General features: G+C 52.6%; 8 protein-coding genes across 8 annotated transcripts; 5 read left to right on the forward strand and 3 right to left on the reverse strand.

The window, feature by feature from the left end:
* Nucleotides 1–691: 691 nt before the first annotated feature.
* Nucleotides 692–1357, forward strand: hel10 (putative high expression lethality protein Hel10; the record flags this gene model as incomplete). Its single annotated transcript, XM_025614056.1, has 2 exons — nt 692–996; nt 1054–1357. 2 exons carry the CDS (start codon nt 692–694, stop codon nt 1355–1357), a joined length of 609 nt encoding a protein of 202 aa, XP_025464260.1.
* A 1663-nt stretch (nt 1358–3020) lies between these two features.
* Nucleotides 3021–4500, forward strand: BO94DRAFT_499103 (mitochondrial 37S ribosomal protein uS2m; the record flags this gene model as incomplete). Its single annotated transcript, XM_025609362.1, has 3 exons — nt 3021–3051; nt 3117–3314; nt 3388–4500. The coding sequence occupies 3 exons, from the start codon at nt 3021–3023 to the stop codon at nt 4248–4250; spliced, it is 1092 nt and encodes a 363-aa protein (XP_025464261.1). The 3' UTR covers nt 4251–4500.
* A 20-nt stretch (nt 4501–4520) lies between these two features.
* On the reverse strand, nt 4521–7249 carry BO94DRAFT_523522 (putative alpha-glucosidase; the record flags this gene model as incomplete). The annotated part of the gene is made up of 1 exon (XM_025610221.1): nt 4521–7249. A coding segment is annotated over one exon (2545 nt), but the record flags the coding sequence as incomplete, so codon positions are not given.
* A 760-nt stretch (nt 7250–8009) lies between these two features.
* On the forward strand, nt 8010–10705 carry BO94DRAFT_604973 (putative MFS transporter; the record flags this gene model as incomplete). The annotated part of the gene is made up of 12 exons (XM_025616467.1): nt 8010–8532; nt 8585–8682; nt 8752–8818; nt 8860–8917; nt 8970–9041; nt 9093–9206; nt 9257–9524; nt 9570–9591; nt 9637–9734; nt 9785–9849; nt 9903–9938; nt 9993–10705. 12 exons carry the CDS (start codon nt 8010–8012, stop codon nt 10204–10206), a joined length of 1635 nt encoding a protein of 544 aa, XP_025464263.1. The 3' UTR covers nt 10207–10705.
* On the reverse strand, nt 10465–12108 carry BO94DRAFT_538328 (putative mitochondrial carrier protein (Ymc1)). The gene is made up of 5 exons (XM_025612468.1): nt 11845–12108; nt 11776–11787; nt 11593–11729; nt 10916–11544; nt 10465–10861 (listed from the first exon to the last, which is right to left on the reverse strand). The coding sequence occupies exons 1-5, from the start codon at nt 11948–11950 to the stop codon at nt 10831–10833; spliced, it is 915 nt and encodes a 304-aa protein (XP_025464264.1). The 5' UTR covers nt 11951–12108; the 3' UTR covers nt 10465–10830.
* A 260-nt stretch (nt 12109–12368) lies between these two features.
* On the forward strand, nt 12369–15566 carry BO94DRAFT_473650 (translation initiation factor 2; the record flags this gene model as incomplete). Its single annotated transcript, XM_025608484.1, has 3 exons — nt 12369–12392; nt 12458–15359; nt 15415–15566. The coding sequence occupies 3 exons, from the start codon at nt 12369–12371 to the stop codon at nt 15564–15566; spliced, it is 3078 nt and encodes a 1025-aa protein (XP_025464265.1).
* A 161-nt stretch (nt 15567–15727) lies between these two features.
* Nucleotides 15728–16740, reverse strand: BO94DRAFT_499118 (HNH endonuclease). The gene is made up of 2 exons (XM_025609363.1): nt 16458–16740; nt 15728–16321 (listed from the first exon to the last, which is right to left on the reverse strand). Exons 1-2 carry the CDS (start codon nt 16689–16691, stop codon nt 15773–15775), a joined length of 783 nt encoding a protein of 260 aa, XP_025464266.1. The 5' UTR covers nt 16692–16740; the 3' UTR covers nt 15728–15772.
* A 127-nt stretch (nt 16741–16867) lies between these two features.
* Nucleotides 16868–17846, forward strand: BO94DRAFT_538332 (haloacid dehalogenase, type II). Its single transcript, XM_025612469.1, has 2 exons — nt 16868–17071; nt 17121–17846. Exon 2 carries the CDS (start codon nt 17219–17221, stop codon nt 17663–17665), a length of 447 nt encoding a protein of 148 aa, XP_025464267.1. The 5' UTR covers nt 16868–17071; nt 17121–17218; the 3' UTR covers nt 17666–17846.
* The last annotated feature ends 135 nt before the right edge of the window (nt 17847–17981 follow it).

Below are 17981 nucleotides of genomic sequence, written 5' to 3' on the forward strand. Positions count from 1 at the left end.
TTTGGTTGGGCGCTTACGGGGTAAATGGTAGGAAAGGGGGGCCAAATGTAACGTTATGCGTATCATGGTAACCGCGTAGTTATGAGGTACTTCTGATTGGGAATAAATATAGAAGGCCGTTGGATTTGCCACTTCAGGCAAAAAACAAAAGTACCTACGTCCAACCTGATCGATCCCCAGGTTGGCGGGGAGGAATTCCGGCAGAGACGGATCAACAGCAGCCGGCGCTCATCATGAACACATGACACAGCCACCCCGCGCTGCATAGTGGCGGGGATCTAGTGATTCCGTACGGCATCAGCCTCACAACAGCCACAATCCGGACGGCAACCGCCAGGCTGAGCAGGCTCATGGGGTCCAATACAGCGTCCAGCCCCTGTCCATGACAGCGCTGTGACTGAACTGCGTAATATTGTCCCGTGTTTCTCACTGGGTTCAGGTCTTGGCGCAACGGGGGCTTCATTGAATCTTGGTGGGGCTCCTCCCTGGGCGAGTCAGCACGGCGCCTGCTCAGCCCTGCAGTGCCAGATCACCTTATCAAGTGGCCAAATATCCCACTATAAAAGCCCCGGGAACCCCTCGTTCTGTCTTTCTTTCCATCATCTTACCAAATCCACTCCTCTTCCTTCCTATTCATCCTCAACTTCAACCAACCAAAACCAAACCAAATTCAATCAAACCTATTATCACCATGTCCGGATACGACGGCTACAACAACCAAGGCTACTACGGCCAGGGCGGCCACCAGCAGGGAGGCTACAGCCAGGGTGGTTACGGCCAGGGCGGCTACGGCCAGGGCCAGGGCGGATACCCCCAGCAAGGATATGGCCAGCAGGGTGGATACGACCAGTACAATCAGCACGGTGGCCAGGGTGGCGGCAGTGCCAACGACTACTATGGCGGTAGTGGCCAGCAGTCCCAGTATGGTGAGGGCCAGTACGGTCAGCAGCAGCACCAGGGTGGTCAGCAGCAGTACGGCCAGGACCAGCGCGGCGAGTATGTTATTCCTCCATCTATTATCTGCCCGAATTCCAGCTGACTTTCTATCTCTAGATACAACCAGGGTGCCCCCGGCGGAGCCCAGGAGGGTGAGCGTGGACTTGGTGGTGCCATTGCCGGTGGTCTGGCGGGCGGATTCGCCGGTCACAAGGCCGATCACGGATTCCTCGGAACCATCGGTGGAGCCATCATGGGAAGCATTGCCGAAGACGCTATCAAGAAGCACAGGCACAAGGATGAGCAGCAGCAGGACTACCAGAGCAGCTATGGTGGCTACCCCCCTCAGGGTGGTGCCCCTCCTTCCCACGGCGGCAGCGGCGGCATGATGGACCAGCTCGGCGGCTTCTTCAAGCGATAGACGGCTTCTTTTTACACCGATTCCTTTCCATTGCTTTAACGTTACGAATTCCCTTCGACAACCGTGAATTTTATCGACATTGCTTCGTTCGGCCGGCCGGGTTTTAAGAATTATTGAACTACTTTGTTGTTATTCCTATATTTGAGATCGCTTTTCTGCACACCTGGTGCGGATGAAACTTTTAACTTGATACCGACGCTGTATTCCAGTCTAGCTCTTCTGATTACCATAGAAAGGGCATACAGTCTTTGGCTTCATTAAATAAATGTGCTCCCAATAATTACGCTCCCTACCAGTAAACTAATTTGTAGACTTAAAAACTCCCATATCTTGTTTTGCCAATGCCCAAAAACCCGTTTTATGCTCATCATGTGCAATGTCCGACCATCCATCCTGCGCTTGATCCTCGCGCATTTGAGTTCTCCCATGATGTTTGGATGAGGGGCTTCAGGTGGCGGGGTGAAAGTCTCGACGACCCAACCCCACCTTCAGCGTTTCATGCCGGAAAATAATCACCCTTCCTTTTCCTCCCGAATTTCCATCCTGCGAGCCCAACTTACTTCCATCTAGGTAGATAGGTAATTATCACCATTAATTTTCGGCCCATGACCAAGACGGCAAAGTTCTGATGTGCAATTCCACGCATTCCGGGGAAATAATGCCTCCCCCACGTTTGAGAAGATTAATCTATCTGAAAATCTACACCTCCATTTCTGGTTCTGTTCACAATCACTACTAGGGATAAATACCCTAGCAAACATACTCAACCACCATGCCACAACTTCCCCAACAGCACGAATGTACCTAACAAAGCCAACCTGCCACGTCCTAACCCCCCTCTCCCTTCCCCCTCTCTCCCACTTACCAGCCAATACAACCCAGTCAGCAAGCGGGAAAAGATCATCCACAGAATTCGCAAATGACCTGACAGATCCGGCAGGGGATTCATAAGCAATGCGTATCCTAGCCAATTGGTTGCCTTACCCGGGGTCGAGAAGGTTCTATCGTAGCGTTGTGTGCGTTGGCAGACTTGGCGGGGTTGCCTTTCTCAGGTCGTGACTGACTAGATACATACATATTCCCCAGGGATTGTGGTGTGTTTTGATCTTTGTTTGTTCGGTAGGGGATGTGTTTGCGGGGATGAGGGATTATGAGGGATTGGTGGACTGATGTTTTCTTTCCGGGAGATGTCGGAGGAGGTCAGTAGGGGTATCTATGGGGTTGGTATTGTATTGGGTTGTTTGGGCCTGGGTATTAAGGAATGGGTGGTTGGTGGTTTGAGTGGTATGTGAGTTTATGCTGTATGGGTATGGAGTTGGGATGGGCTAGTACGCGTGTCCGAGGTCGGCGGAGTCTCGGAGATATGGGATTCACTAAGAAGGTTGAAGGGTGGCTCCTGATGATGTGTTGGTGTACTCCATAGAGAACATCCAAGCTGCCTGTCGAACGAGGGATAGATAATACTTGACTGATCATTCACCCGAGACAGCTGGGATCGATCGACAAATGGACTTCCCCGACATCTAGAGCTGATCCGTAAACGGCTTAGCGCATCTTCACGGCCTCAGGCACGGATGGTGCCAAGCCCGACATCAAAAGTTCGAGCGGAAGATTCCCTGGAATCAGCTGCTATAGAACAGACCCCGGGCCAACACAAGACAATATGATTGTTCGGCAACTATGTGTGCGGCAAAGTGAGATTCCAACTGTCTCAGGTATCATAACTGGGAACTTTGTGCTGATTTCCTCCCCAATCCAGGCCGCCAGCTTCGGGCTCTTCCCCGTCAGTCGCGCAGTTTGGCCCGATTCTCTTCGACCGAAACCACCTTCCAGACCCCCGTGCAGACTCCCCTCGCGGAGCCAGCATCTCGACTAGAGACGCCTTCACCAATTGTCGCGGTGTCTGAACCGGGCAGTTCAGGTCCACGAGAGGATTTGGACAAGGACCAGATCCGAAGTCAGTACCGCAGCAGCATCGTTGTTAAGCCCGTCGCTGCTTGATTGGAAAGCTAACCATTCCCCTTGTATAGAGATCAAATTCCACAGTCTCGGTAGTACTGTCACCGGTGCCTATCGGCCAGAGGCCCTCCTCAGAAACCCTCCGAAAGCCACCGATGTCACCCTTGAAATGCTCCTCGCGTCCCAGACACATCTCGGTCACTCGACTTCCCGCTGGAACCCCCAGAACTCGCGCTACATCTTCGGTATCAGGGAGGGAGTGCACATCATCTCCCTCGATCAGACGGCGGCCTACCTACGACGTGCGGCCAAGGTCGTGGAGGAGGTCGCGGCCAAGGGCGGATTGATTCTGTTCGCGGGTACAAGAAAGGGACAGAAACGTGCTGTGGTCAGGGCTGCAGAACTGGCTCAGGGATATCATATCTTTGAGCGCTGGATCCCTGGTTGTTTGACTAATGGCCAGCAGATCTTGGGCCACTGCGAGAAGAAGATTGTGAACGGCTTGGATGGGGAGGTGAAGATCTGGCAGGAGGAACTGGAAAACTACCGTGCCCTCAAGCCCGACCTTGTCGTTTGTCTCAATCCCGTCGAGAACGTTGTCTTGTTGCATGAATGTGGTCTCAACAATGTTCCAACCATCGGTATCATCGATACGGACGCCGACCCTACTCGGGTCACATATCCCATCCCTGCCAATGATGACAGTTTGCGGGCCGTGACATTGATTGCCGGTGTGCTCGGAAGGGCGGGACAAGCGGGCCAGGAGAGAAGATTAAAGCAAGCCCAGAGGGGTCGATTGACATACCGGCCTATGAAACCACTCCGCATGAATGCAGCAGAGGATGTAGACGCGGCCTCGACAAGGAATCCTGAGAAGCCCTCTATTGAGGAGTCTACTTCGAAGCCTAAGGAGGAGACTGAAGATGATGACTAGAGCTGGAGTCTTGACAATTGTTCTTATTTGATATCGGTCTGCCTACATGTGAACTTTCGACTGGGATTGTATTGTATAGGACACTGTAAATTTTCATTTCTTTTCCCCTGGTGTTATATCATGTATCAACAAATGCTACTGAATTGATCTTTTGATCTTAGCTGCTGTCGAAATTAGTGACAGTGTGTCCGCTTGCTTTATTTCTCGGTTGCCCTATCCTCTGACGCCCATGGTCTGCATCTATCTTGAGTATGCTAACAAATTCAAAGTGCTTGGCTGACATGCTAGTCTAACTAAAAATAGGTCTACTTCTGTCGCAGCATACATGTTTTTGGAACTCATTCTTCTCTATTTTCAAACGCCCCTCACATTATCATGATGCAGTGACATTTTCGTGAATCCCCACCTGCAATGCTGAAAACAAGAAAGGGTTACGAACCAGCATCAATGTACCCTAGTTCTTCAAGGTATACACCACCCGGCCGCGAGAGTCCTTCCCCTTGTATTCCACCGGCTTCCCAATATCGGAATCAACGCGTCTCTCATCACCGTTATGAAGGATGATATCAAGCTCCTTCCAAGCAGGAACAAACCCGGATTTCTCATCACGGGTGAACCCAACGACGACCTTCTCTTCTGTGGAGCTATATTTGATAGTGTACTGTGAGATGCTCGGATTAAGCGAGATTCCATCGTCTTCGAACCAGGTGGTACTGAAGACTTGTCCATGAGAACTGGCACGGGGAGGGAAGATCTCGACTCCTCTGTAATCGTCAATCTCTTCCACGGCCACAGAGGCCGGAGTCTCATCGCCAGGCACCCGGGTATGGACGGACTTTCCGACGGGGATGGCACCACCGATCTTGGCCAGGAGGGGGATGCTCTTCCTCCATTCGGAGGAGACTTCAACCCATTGTCCGGAAGCGAGGTAGTTATAGGGCTCGTTTATGTTCACATACCCAAAGTCGAACAGGTCATTCGCCTTTCGGGGAAGGTACATCTTGGCGATGCTTACGCCAGGCTGGTAGACGCCTCCGACTAGGATGGAGTCACCAAACCAGAACTGCTCGTCTCCGGACTTGAGAGTCTTCGTCCAGACTTCTGGGTCGGATTCATAGCCCCAGCCCACCCAGCGTTGGGGTGGAGAAGCGGTCAGATGGCTCTCTAGACCGAGAGAGTAGATATAGGGAAGGATCTCGTAACGACGCTTGATGGTGTCCCTGACAAGAGGCGTGATCTCGGGGTACATCCAGGGCTCGATGACCTCTCCGACTGAGCTGTTTCCAGGGGATGTCTTGAAGCAGTTGATGGCGAAACGGGGCGAGTGGATGCCCAACTGGATCCATCGGCGAAGCAGTTCGGCAGAAGGCTGGGGTCCTTCGAATCCTCCAATATCATGACCGCAGCACTGCAGGAGAGAGATGCCTGCACTGAGGGACAAAGCGTTTGCTCCCTTCATGCCTTCCCAGCTGGTAACGTTATCCCCGCTCCAGGTGCTTGCAGCGTAGCGCATTGTGCCTGCGGTGGCACTCCGGGTCAAGACGAAAGGTCTCTGATTGGGCTCGAGATTAAGCAAAGCGTCGTGGGAGGCTTTGCCCATGAGCTCGGTATGAATAGCCCGCCCCCAGAGTCCAACAGAGTTCTCAGCACCCTTTCTGGCGGCTTCGGAGACGGTCTGCTCATCCAGGGCCAACTTCCAATCATCATTTGGAAGCGTGTACTCGTTGTTGTCATTCCACATGGCATCTATTCCGGCACGTTTCAGGCTTTGAACTCCATCATACCACCACTTGAACGCAACGGATGAGGAGAAGTCGATATGACATCCATCACCTCCAGTTGCGCCTCCAGCACTCCACAGTCGCATATAGCCCGGTTTGTTAGTATCAGGGTCTTTGAAAAATCCATTTGCATCAACAAGTTTCTTAAAATCGGGGTGGGAGGCGAGCAGGAACGGCTTGATGTTTGAGAGTAGACGAATGCCCCGAGAGTGGTACTTGGCAATCCACTCTTCCGGGTTGGGGAACCGATGCTTGTTCCAGGTGAAGACATTGCGGACCTTCGGCTCAGTTTCTGCGATGGAATATCCAGAGCTCATTTGATGCGCGGAGCAGGGGATTCCGTGCTCTTTCAGCTTGTCCGCGAATTCCATCAGGGCTAGGTGCGCAGGCGGGTCGTCCAGCATGGTGTACTTGTATCCGCCTGAGATGTACCCATATGCCCATCTGGGAACAAGAATGGGAAGACCGACCAGCTCTGCATAGGATCTCACAACGTCCTTGAGGGTCTTCCCGACAATGAGATATTGCTCGAGTCCACCATAGTCTTGACGGTAGATTTTGAAATGGCCCCAGAGGCCGTCAACTTCCGAACCAACGGACCAGGTGCCTCTGCCATGGGTCGTTGAGAAAATAGCCACGCACCCATCAGGAGAAGCTTTGATCAGCAGAGGAATGTGTTTGTATAGAGGGTCGGTGTTGTAGACGTCATATCCGAAGCTGTCTGTGGCCGAGAGCTGGAAATGGCGTCCAGTGAGATCCATGGGGGCCCTCTTTTCCCCCAATCCAACATGAAGAGCATCGCGGTCATGCTCTGTATAATGAGCGATACCAGTTGCGTCAGCGACATAGGAACGCAGAGGTAGATCGCGATACAAGGGCTTCTTCGAGCCCTTCCATGATAGCGAGACGACCGGAGTATTGGTCCACTCAACGGAGGCTGTTACATCCCCGACCTCAATTGTCTTCTGGCTGTGGTCGCTCGTTGCAGATACGTGAACGTCGTTCAGATTGGTTGTTGGCTTGGCCACACTGGGATAAGGAGGAAGAGGATGGGTTTGAGAAGAGAAGGTGACTCTGAATAGGTTTTCACGGATTGGCTCAAAGGAGAAGTCAAAGGATCGCTCTTGCGGGCTTGAGCGAAGATGTACAGCGGAGGGGTCTTGAGTCCCAGCAGGAGACTCTTGATAGCTCTTTGGACAGAATTCTTTCTGGGGCATGTTGAAGTAATTTGGAGAATACGGGATCAAGGACAGGATGGAGGACAAACTACAGAGAGCAACCAAGGTGTCAAAACAGCCCTATTTGAGTGATTCTACATGCCTCTGCATTGCTGGGCATGCATGAGGGGAAATGTGCATGTATACTCGGACCATCGGCTCATCGCCGACAGCCTTAGGCTACCCCCAGGCATCCCCCACACTTGCTTTCTTCCTCGTGACGTCTCCCAAGCAAAGCTGGGGAATCCCCGCCATCAGTTTTAACAACCGAAACCCGAAGCTAAACGGTTTTCAACCTCGAGTATCTCCCCACGTCCGATCCCCGCCTGCACGGTGATGGTATGACTAGAACTATTGGGCGCTGCATCGGATCATGTCCGAAATCTTCCATGCCCTGTTATCCCGTTGCGCTCTACCGGCCTGAATGGCTACGTTGACGCTAGGCTTGTCATGGTCTGCGTAACCAGCCACGGCTCGTTGATTCGCTCCCGCATCGACCTTGGGCTGCTTTCACCCGGCCAGGGATGAGGCCTTCCCCACGGGGTTCCCTCCATGGCGGTATACCTTGCAGGGGGGCGGCGAATGCCTCCCCAGCGCTGTTCCCTCAACCGGAGATATATCTTCCTGGAAGAAGTTCTCTCTTCATCTTCAAAAAAATACAATCTAAGGCTGGAGTTCTTTCTTCTTATCTGAAAGCCCGTACGACTCGTCAGGGATATCTCCTTATAGGTCGAACACGGGTCAAGAACAGAAAAGAAGCAATGTCACACCAGCAAGAAGCAACATCCGGAAAAAAGGCACAGGATGAGCATATCGAGTCAATCGAATCACCGCCCCGTCAGGAGCAGGGGCAACTAAACGATGCCACCCAAGACAAAGCTCTGGACCTTATCATAGATGCGGGACAGTCTGCCATTCTCACCCCCGAGAACAACGCGCGAGTTCTTCGGAAGATTGACCTTCGGTTGCTGCCAATTCTTCTGGGAATCTACTTTCTACAACAAGTCGACAAATCCACTCTCGCCTACGCGTCAGTCTTTGGTCTGGTCGAGAAAGCCCACCTCCATGGGCAGGAATACTCTTGGTTGGGGGCAGTCATCTATCTGGTGCAGCTTGTTGCACAGCCCTTCGTTGCCTATATCTTGGTCAAAGTGCCATTGGGGAAGTTTCTGGCATGCACAACCCTTTGCTGGGGCATAGCTCTGACATGCATGACCCCGGCAAATAGCTTTGCGGGGTTGTTGGTCTGTCGGATGTTTTTGGGTCTCTTTGAAGCTGGTATACGTGAGTACTCCTGGGCCCTGATATTAGTTTGAGCTAGGGCTGAGAGTTGAAGCACCTGCTTTTATTGCAATCACTCAAATGTGGTACCGGCGACGGGAGCAACCCATTCGGCTTGGTTCATGGTATGCTATGAACGGTGTGGTGAACATGGTGAGCTAGCCTTTTTACACATTCACCTGGTCTAAGTGCAGCTGCTAAGAGGATGATTTCCCGGAACAGTTTGGAAGCTTGATAACATATGGTCTTGGCCACATTGGCTCTTCAGTTTTTGAGCCCTATCAGGCTGGTATCCCAGCAAAAATCAAAGCGTTAGGGTGCTGACTGTAGAAAAGATCATCTTCTTATTTTTTGGGCTCATCACTATTGTTTTCTCCGTCGCTATCTTGTGAGTCTGCCTCAGGAACGAGGATTTCGTGTTTCTGATCTTGACACTATAGGTTTCTCATGCCGGACTCACCGACACAAGCCAAGTTCCTTGCGGAGGATAATAAGCTCTTGGCTATTGAAAGGTATTTGCCGTCATCTTATGAAACGTGTCGGGCACTTACAAGATGAGTTAGACTTCTTATGAACCAGCAAGGTATCGAAACCCACGAGTGGAAATGGGACCATATCAAAGAGGCATGTCTTGACATCAAGTCATTTTTCTGGTTTGCCCTGATGTTTTTGATCTCGTAAGAACATGCTCTCAAGTTCCGAAAATTCAAGGCTCACGGGCATACAGCATCCCTAGCGGTGGCATTTCGACATTTGGACCGTTGATTATCGAAGCGTTTGGGTTCAACCAGTTCGATACAATCCTCTTCAACATACCTTTCGGTGCGGTACAGCTCATCGCAACCATGGGAGGAGCGTGGCTGGCGACTACGTTGAAGATGAAGGGGCCTGTCATAGCCCTTCTATGCTTGCCTGCTATTGCGGGCTGTCTGATGTTGCTAGAGATTCCGCACAATGGCCACCATAACGGGGCATTGCTTGCAGGATATTATGTTGTAAGTATCTGTAACCTCTGCATAGCTTGGCTAATATGAATACAGGTCTCTGTATACCCTGGAATCAGTATGGCTCCCGGACTCCACAAGCAACCAAGCTAACAGACCCTAGCACCCCTGATCTACTCATGGTCCGCAGGTAACACAGCAGGCGAGACCAAGAAGAAGATTGTGAACGGCGTCTTAATCATCGGTCAATGTGCTGGTAACGTATGTGGAAGCGAAGCTTAGAAAGCAGCCTTGATACTCATCAGAGCCAGGTCCTCGGCTCAAACCTATACACCACCAACGAAGCACCATTGTATAGACGTGGTCTACTATCCAAGTAAGTCAATCAAGCCTGATACATAGCTTTATCTATACTAATAAGAGCTACAGCCTCGCAATGTTCTGCGTCCTCATCCTGCTCTGCCTGTAAGACCTCTACCCCTCCTCCAACTTTAAACATGCCTGTGCTCACCTCCCCAGATTAAACATGACATACCTCTTCCTCCTCAACAAGAGGCACGAAAAGCAACGAGTAAGTATGGGAAAGCAGGCAAAGATCGTCGATCAATCCATGCAAGTCATTGGTGCTGTCCCAGTCGACAAGACCGAATCTCCTCAGCAGGCACTAGGCGAGGACAATGCGTTCAAGGACCTTACGGACTGGAAGAACGAAGACTTTGTCTATGTATACTAAGGAAGTCACTCTAAGAAGGTCACTCCAGACTTTTCAAAGTATGTAGTAGTGGGGATAGGTGGTTTGTATAGCGTTTAGTCTTTTGAAGCGAATCTACTATCATTAAAATGTCCTTAAAACTCATTCAAAAGGACTATTCACTGTTCCTTTTGCGTGACTTAAACAAGAAGCAGAGGTAAGGTGGTCGAGTGGTTAAGACGTGAGACTTGATTCCAACTGGGTGTTATCTTATCCCTTCGGGGGTATATTTTGAATATATGGGGTGGGTGTATAGAATTCTTAGTATAGTAGTAGTTAAAAAAAAAGAGGAGGAAAAGAAAGACGAATAAAATCCATGAACCGGCCGTGTTGAAAAGAAGCTGAATTGCTCGCATCTGTCAAATACAGATGGGCTGTCTATAAACCATGCGAGACGAGTACAAAATCTGATAATGATGATGAAGAAGTCTAAAGCGGAACTTTTCCTCCAGTGTGGGTGTGTGTGCCCTGTTGAAATTGACGAAGAGATAGACAGATAGACAAGGATATCAAGAAAACACCACCGAACTTGAACTGTGGTTGGGATATGTGATGGGTATTAGTTTATTTTTTATTTGATTTGTTTTCTCTGGCTGGCTGGTTGGTTTAACCAAGGGCTCTCATGGTGAGCTCGACACTGGGGTGGGGTTGATCAGTCTCTGGGTATACGGAAAGGGGGAGGGGGACATACACAGCAAAAGTACCGGCAGACACAGGCATAGCCCTAAGCAGGGTAGGTCCGATACCCTTCCAGAAGCCAGCAAATCCCTCAGCTGCATAAGTCTTCTTGAAGCAGTCGGTCATGCTCTTGAACTGCTGCTGGGCACCGAACCCATCGCACTGCATCTTACTCTTGACCACGTCGAAGGGGTAGCTGCTCAGCCAGAGGGCCTCACCGGCCAGACCACCATAGGTGGCGACCTTCAAGCTGGAGATGTCCTCACGCTTGATGTTGTTGCGCTTGGCATCCTGGTTCATCAGGTACTCGAAAGCCAGGAACCAGGTTCCGTAGGCCTGGGCTTCACGGAGGTAGGTGACGTTCTGGCCGCGGAAAAGACCCTTGAGGACGCCGCCCTGGTTGCAGAGCTTGCGAATGCAGTCAATGGGGCCGTTGTACAGGCGGTCCGCACCGTGGGGCTGGGTCTGCAGACGGATACGGACGTGCTCAATGGGACCCGACAGCACGGAGTTGGTGAGACCGGCGAAACTACCGGCCAGGTAGTACTGGGAGTAGGAGAGAGTGCTGTCGGCGTATTTCTTCTTGTTGAGCTTCTCAAGGCGTCTCCGGGCTTCGTGGAAAGCACCGAATTGCACACTGACCTGTGGGCGGTCAGTATGGTACCGAATCGAGCTGGGAGGGGGACTTACGCAGGCACCGATTCCGATCAACGGAGTCAGGGTACCCTTGTAGAAGGCAAAGGGGCCCTCCTTCTTGAAGATCTTGGTGGCACAGTCCAAGGCATTGGAGTACTGGGTAGTGGTTTGGAGGCGAACCTTGACAATGTCTGTTCATGGTTAGGAGATGCTCTCGGCTGACGAGAGGGTACCCACCAAAAGGCTGTCCTATACGATATTAGCTGTACATTCGATGAAGCTTTGAATAAACACTGCACAACATACCGAGAAGCACCTGAGCAATTCCACCAGCAGCACCGGCCCCCAAATCCTTGACCATGCGGAGGGATCCGCCGCCCTTCTGCATGTCCTCAAAAGCCTCGGACTCCATTGCGGGGAACTACTTTACGCCCGGGAAACTGAAATGGAGGGAATATGGATATCGGGTCGCGAAGCCGGAAACGGAATGATACCAAGAGGTGCAGCGGTGCTCCTTAGCCCGGGAATTATAAATGCCTTGGACGCACACAGAAGAAGAAGAAGAACAAGGAGAAGCGACGAGCTTATCAGGGCGAGCAGGAGGAACCCTCGATGTCGCGATCGAATGCCGGCCTCCGATTCGGCCATGGCGCCGAGCGCACGTGAGGCGGAAAACTGGCGGACCCGCGGGATTAGTCACACTCCTGACTAAGAATGTTATTAGTCAGCGGGCTGCGTACCGGCGGATACCAGGCGTTAATTACGGCGCCGATGTTCTTCTCCGGACTTTTGGCGCCGAGGGATTCGCTGTGAGCAACGACAACCACATCATGCACAGGCGGGCAGCTTTGGAAGTGAGTTTTCTGATTATTCCCGGTCACTCGTGAGTCTTGCCCCGATGGTCTAACCCATTCTCTAGCTATCCCGCCGTCACGGTGTTGAATGGTCGTGCGCAACCGCCCGCAGAAATGCTGCTTTCGCTCCGGTAGTAGGCCTGGTGCCTCGACGGCATTTTCGAGTCTCCCTCCCCCTCTCCGACTCGTCCGAGCCTCCATCATCAGGCAACACTGGCGACTCAGGTGCGGGTTCCGCCCCCGCCTTTGCGGGTCCGAAGTTTGGGAATCGCTGGGGAAGCAAAGCACAGAAACCGCTTGGGCTTAGTCCGGCAGAGCAGGCCATCCGAGATGCTCTAGTAGCAAAGCAGCAACAAGAGCAGCAGAGGCAGCAAGAAGAGCAGCGACGACAGCAAGAGGAACAGCAACGATGGCAGCAAGAGGAGCAGGAACGACAGCAGGTAGCAGAACAGCGAAGGGAGAGACAACAACAACACAGGCTAGAATCGCGCTTCGGGGCTCGCACGCAAGAGCAGTGGCCAAGCACTAGGTGGCGCGAGGGCGGCTCCAGACAGTTCGGGAAACCTGATATTGTTTATAAGCGGCGTCCGGCTTTCTCCCCTGAAGACAAGGAAAGTTTGTCTCTCCAACCCGACAGGTCACTCGAGGTAAACGTCAACAGGGTACCCAAGCATGTGCGGTCGACGAGTTGGACCTGTCCGGATTGTCAGTCAAGGTGTTCCGGTGAGGATAGCGTCTGCCCGTGTTGCAAAGCAGCCAGACCCAGTCTGGGCGCAATGCCAAAACGACCTTGGGCTCCACCTCGCTATCGTCAAAACGAGGAGAAGGCCTTGAAGATTCGGAAATTGGTCCAGACTGGTTTGCCCGAAAGAGATGGTGAAAAGGTTGACAAGCTCGATCCAAGGGAGGTAGCCTTCCGAGGTTATATGGCAAGCAAAGGACAATATACTGGCCCACGGCCTGTGTACGACGGCCAAGCCAATGAAAACATAGCACCTGGAAAAGAGAGACAAGCGAGAAAAGCAAGGCAAGCGGAACCGAAGCTCGACACAGAAGACACGCAGGCACAGCCAGCCAAACCCAGTGACCCGTGGGCCTGGGATGCATCGTCTTTGAAGAATATCAAACTACGAGAAGAAGACGATGAGCTCGACACAAGGCCCAAGCGACGAGACGTCCGCAAGCAACGGGAGACGGGGAGGAAGGAAGAGGATGAATTCGACGAGGACGATGAGGCTGATCGCCGGAAGCGTCGTGAAGAGCGAAAGCGCTTGAAGAAGGAGAAAGCACGCAAGAAGGAGCTGCAGGCTACCGTCAGCCCATTATACCTCCCTGAGTTCATCAGCGTCAGCAACCTAGCCGATGTGATTGGCGTCCGCCCCGCACAATTTGTCCAGCGGATGGAGGAGATGGGCTTCGAGGATGTCACCTATGATCATGTGCTTGATGCAGAAACCGCTGGTCTGATTGCCACCGAATACAACTACGAGCCCATCTTTGACAATGGCGAGCAAGATTTGACTGCGGCACCGGAGCCGGAAGACAAATCAAGCTTACCCACTAGGCCCCCGGTCGTGACGATTATGGGCCACGTTGACCACGGTAAAACCACCATCCTAGACTGGCTCCGCAAGTCCTCCGTTGCCGCGTCTGAGCACGGAGGTATTACGCAGCACATCGGTGCGTTCTCGGTAGCCATGCCTTCCGGAAAGACCATCACCTTCTTGGATACGCCTGGTCACGCGGCTTTCTTGGATATGCGCCGTCGTGGTGCGGACGTGACCGATATTGTGGTCCTCGTGGTAGCGGCGGATGACAGTGTCAAACCCCAAACGATCGAGGCAATTAAGCACGCCACCTCTGCCAATGTCCCTATCATTGTTGCTATGAGCAAGATGGACAAGGAGGGCGTTAACCCTGACAGGGTCAAGCAGGATCTTTCTATGCATGAGGTGCACGTTGAGGACTTTGGTGGCGACGTGCAAGCAATTGGTGTGAGTGGTAAGACCGGCCAGGGAATGCTGGAGCTTGAAGAAGCTATCGTTACCTTATCAGAGGTGCTTGACCACCGGGCCGACCCCAACGGCAACGTGGAAGGATGGGTAGTCGAAGGTACTACAAAGAGCTATGGCCGGGTGGCTACGATGCTCATCCGACGTGGCACGCTACGACCCGGAGATATCGTTGTTGCTGGCACTACCTGGGCGCGTGTGCGCACACTCCGGAACGAAGCTGGCCTGGTAGTCCCCGAAGCTACTCCGGGTATGCCGGTGGAGGTTGATGGCTGGCGTGAGCAGCCGGAAGCTGGCACCGAGTTCTTGCAAGCTGCTGATGAGCAGCATGCTAAGGAAGTCGTGGAATATCGAATGGAAAAGGTCGAAACACACAAGTTGAGTGAAGACATGGCTGCCATCAACGAAGCACGTCGTGAAAAACTCGAGAAACGTCGTCAAGGAGAGGCGGGCACCGAGGTTGAAGAGAAACAATCCGGCCCTAAACCGGTGCAATTCATCATTAAGGCCGACGTCGGTGGCTCTGCGGAGGCTGTCCTGAACTCAGTGACAGCGGTTGGAAACAACGAAGTGTTTGCCAATGTGCTTCGCTCCGAGGTAGGCCCGATCAGTGAGTTCGACATTGAGCACGCAGCCACGGCCGATGGCCACATCATCTCATTCAACATGCCTATCGACCCTGCGATATCCCGGATGGCGGAGAAGCGCGGCGTGAACATCATGAACCACAATGTCATCTACAAACTTGTCGACGAGGTCAAGATCACACTGAGTGAGCATCTGGCGCCGAACGTCAGCCAGCGTGTGACGGGAGAAGCCGAGATCGGGCAGATCTTCGAGATTACGCTCAAGGGCCGTAACAAGACGTCCATTGCCGGATGCAAGGTGCGCAATGGAATGATCAACCGGGCCAAGAAGGTCCGCGTTCTCCGCGGCCAGGAGACAATCTACGACGGTAAGCTGCATTGGTGGCGTATGGTCTCTCGGAACAACTTACTAACTGACTCCAGGCTCGATCACCTCCCTGAAGAACGTCAAGAAGGACGTGACGGAGATGCGCAAAGACACGGAATGTGGTATTGGCTTCGAGGGCTGGACCGACTTTGCGGTTGGCGACCACATCCAGTGCTACGAGGAGATTTACGAGAAGCGATACCTCTAATCGACTCCCCTCTTCCGACTTTTGGCTCTTGTATTACTACATCCCGCTTCCAAACATACCCTCCCCTTCTCTGGTTGTCGGACATCCTCGACTGGATGCTCCAAAAGCATGGACTCGGCGCGCGCGGTGGAGGAAATCTTTCTGTACAATATTCCCCGATTCATATACATAGACATGCTATCGCCTCCTTCTACAGACCTACCTACCTACCTAGCCTTCCACCTCACCCTCCCCACCCACTTGGCCCAATCCCTCACATCCTCCCTCTCCCAAATCCTCTCCACCGTAAACCACTCCCTCGCCAACTCCTCATTACTCGCCATCCGATGCACAAAACTATGACACGCCCTACACAACCACGCCACACTATCCAACCTCCACTCCTCATGCCACCCCTTCTTCACCACCTTGGCATGCACACTCCTCGGAATCAAATGATGATACGACAACGGAATCCAATCCCTCTCGCAGATCTCGCACGCGTCCGCCCGCGTCGTCGCCCATACCGGCGGGGGCTTCGTCACAGCACTCACATACTCCCCCAGTATTGGGGCCAGGAAAGACGGTATGTCGGACGGGGATTCGATAAGCCCGTAGGCCGTCAACGTGTCGGTGATTGAAGGCGATAGCGTGTTGCTGGTTATCTCGGACAGATGTTTGGGGCTGTATTCCGGGGTGGAGAAATCGGTGTTCGGCGAGTAGCTGAGGGTTTGGATGGTGGGGGGTAGTGAGGGGAAGGTTTCACTCGCTATGAACTGTTTCTTTTTGGTGAGACCGGAGGTGCGGGTGAGCCCGCGGGGTGTCTCGGTGTGTTAGTTATTCTATTCTGACGTGCTGGTGGATTTGAGGGGGTATAGACTATGGTAGGTGGAGGAAGGAGGGGGCACGCACGTCGATGAACTCGGCCAGGTCCTCGGGATCAGTGCGTGTGAAGTCATCTTGTTGCACCGACTTTGGTTCCCGGTCTGGGTTTTGGCGCTGAGGGGTGCTGGACTTCTGGCGCTGGGTGGTGCGTGGGCGTCGCGCTTTTTTGGATTGAGGGGTGGGTTGGGACGATTTTGCGACGATGGCGCTTGAGACGCAGTCGCGGAAGATTTGGTAGTTTTCGCTGTCCGGGGTTGTCATCTTGGTTCATTGGGGAGGGGCATAGTAGTGAAGTGGGATTGAGTTGGTGGTGGTGGTGGTGGTGAGGGGTTTGCCATGAGGCCTTGACATCATCGGCGGGTTGCTTGAGTTTCCGCTTTGCTTTGGCTTTGCTTTCGTTTTTGCTTTGCTTCTAACAGTACTCCGATAGGATTATAGTTGTGATTGTTTCCTAAAGTGTATACCATGGCAGGGGGTATTGTTCTTGCTTTCGATATCTATGGCACTCTGCTCTCCTTTGACAAGGTCACACACGAGCTGGAGCGGTGCTTTGGAAATGATCGAGCTCGGGCCCGGACTGTGTCGCAGACATGGAGACGCTACCAGCTTGAATATACCTGGAGATTGAACAGCATGGGTAGGTTCAATCGCAATTCGTGGCAGCTACGTCTTGGCTAACTTCGATTCTAGGGCGCTACCTGTCCTTCTTGGAGGTCACGAAGAATTCCCTTTTGCATGCGCTGGATGATACCGGATCCTCCCTGAGAAGCAACGAGATCGAGCATCTCATGGCGACCTACAACAGCCTATCTCCCTTTCCAGATGTCGAGGACGCTCTGAGCCGGATTGCAGCCTTTCCACATATCCACTCCGTCATCTTCTCGAATGGCACCCTCGACATGGTATCGGATTGCGTCGACTCATCTCTATCGCGGCACAAATTCCTCTTCAAGGATACCGTCAGCGTGGACTCGGTGGGGCAGTTCAAGCCTGCGCCGGCAGTCTACAAGCATCTAGCGGAACGAGTCGGGAAGGACCCGTCCGGCCTGAAGGACATTTGGCTGGTCAGTGGCAACCCGTTTGACGTTGCGGGCGCCCTGAGTGTGGGTATGAATGCCATTTGGGTTGACCGGGCAGAGGCAAGCTGGACCGACAAGGCGCTGCCTGATCTGGAGCCGACAGCGACTGTCACCCATCTGGGAGGGATTGTAGACGTGCTCAAGGTCCATTTATAGCCAATTGCCACAGTGAGCTCTATTACTAGCAAGAGGCCGTTAAAAGCGATGTACCGCTGTTTATATTTCCAAATGCTCCACGCTGGAAGGAGAAGAATTCGGGGTAAGTCAGCAGGCTTACTCTGACCTTCTCTTTCCCCTCCAAGGATCCATGGATAAAGGAGCCCAGAGTGAATAAGAAGGTGTTTCAGTTTATTATGGAAGAAGAAAAGGAAAAGGATGAGGCGGGCGAAAATTTCGGCTTTATAACCGCGCCTCACCGCCTGCTTATCGATAAGGCCTTGGCGGAATGACGATGTTGAGGCCGTGCTCTGTT

Source organism: Aspergillus sclerotioniger, assembly GCF_003184525.1.
Source record: "Aspergillus sclerotioniger CBS 115572 chromosome Unknown BO94scaffold_27, whole genome shotgun sequence".
Classification (NCBI taxonomy): Eukaryota; Fungi; Ascomycota; class Eurotiomycetes; order Eurotiales; family Aspergillaceae; genus Aspergillus; species Aspergillus sclerotioniger.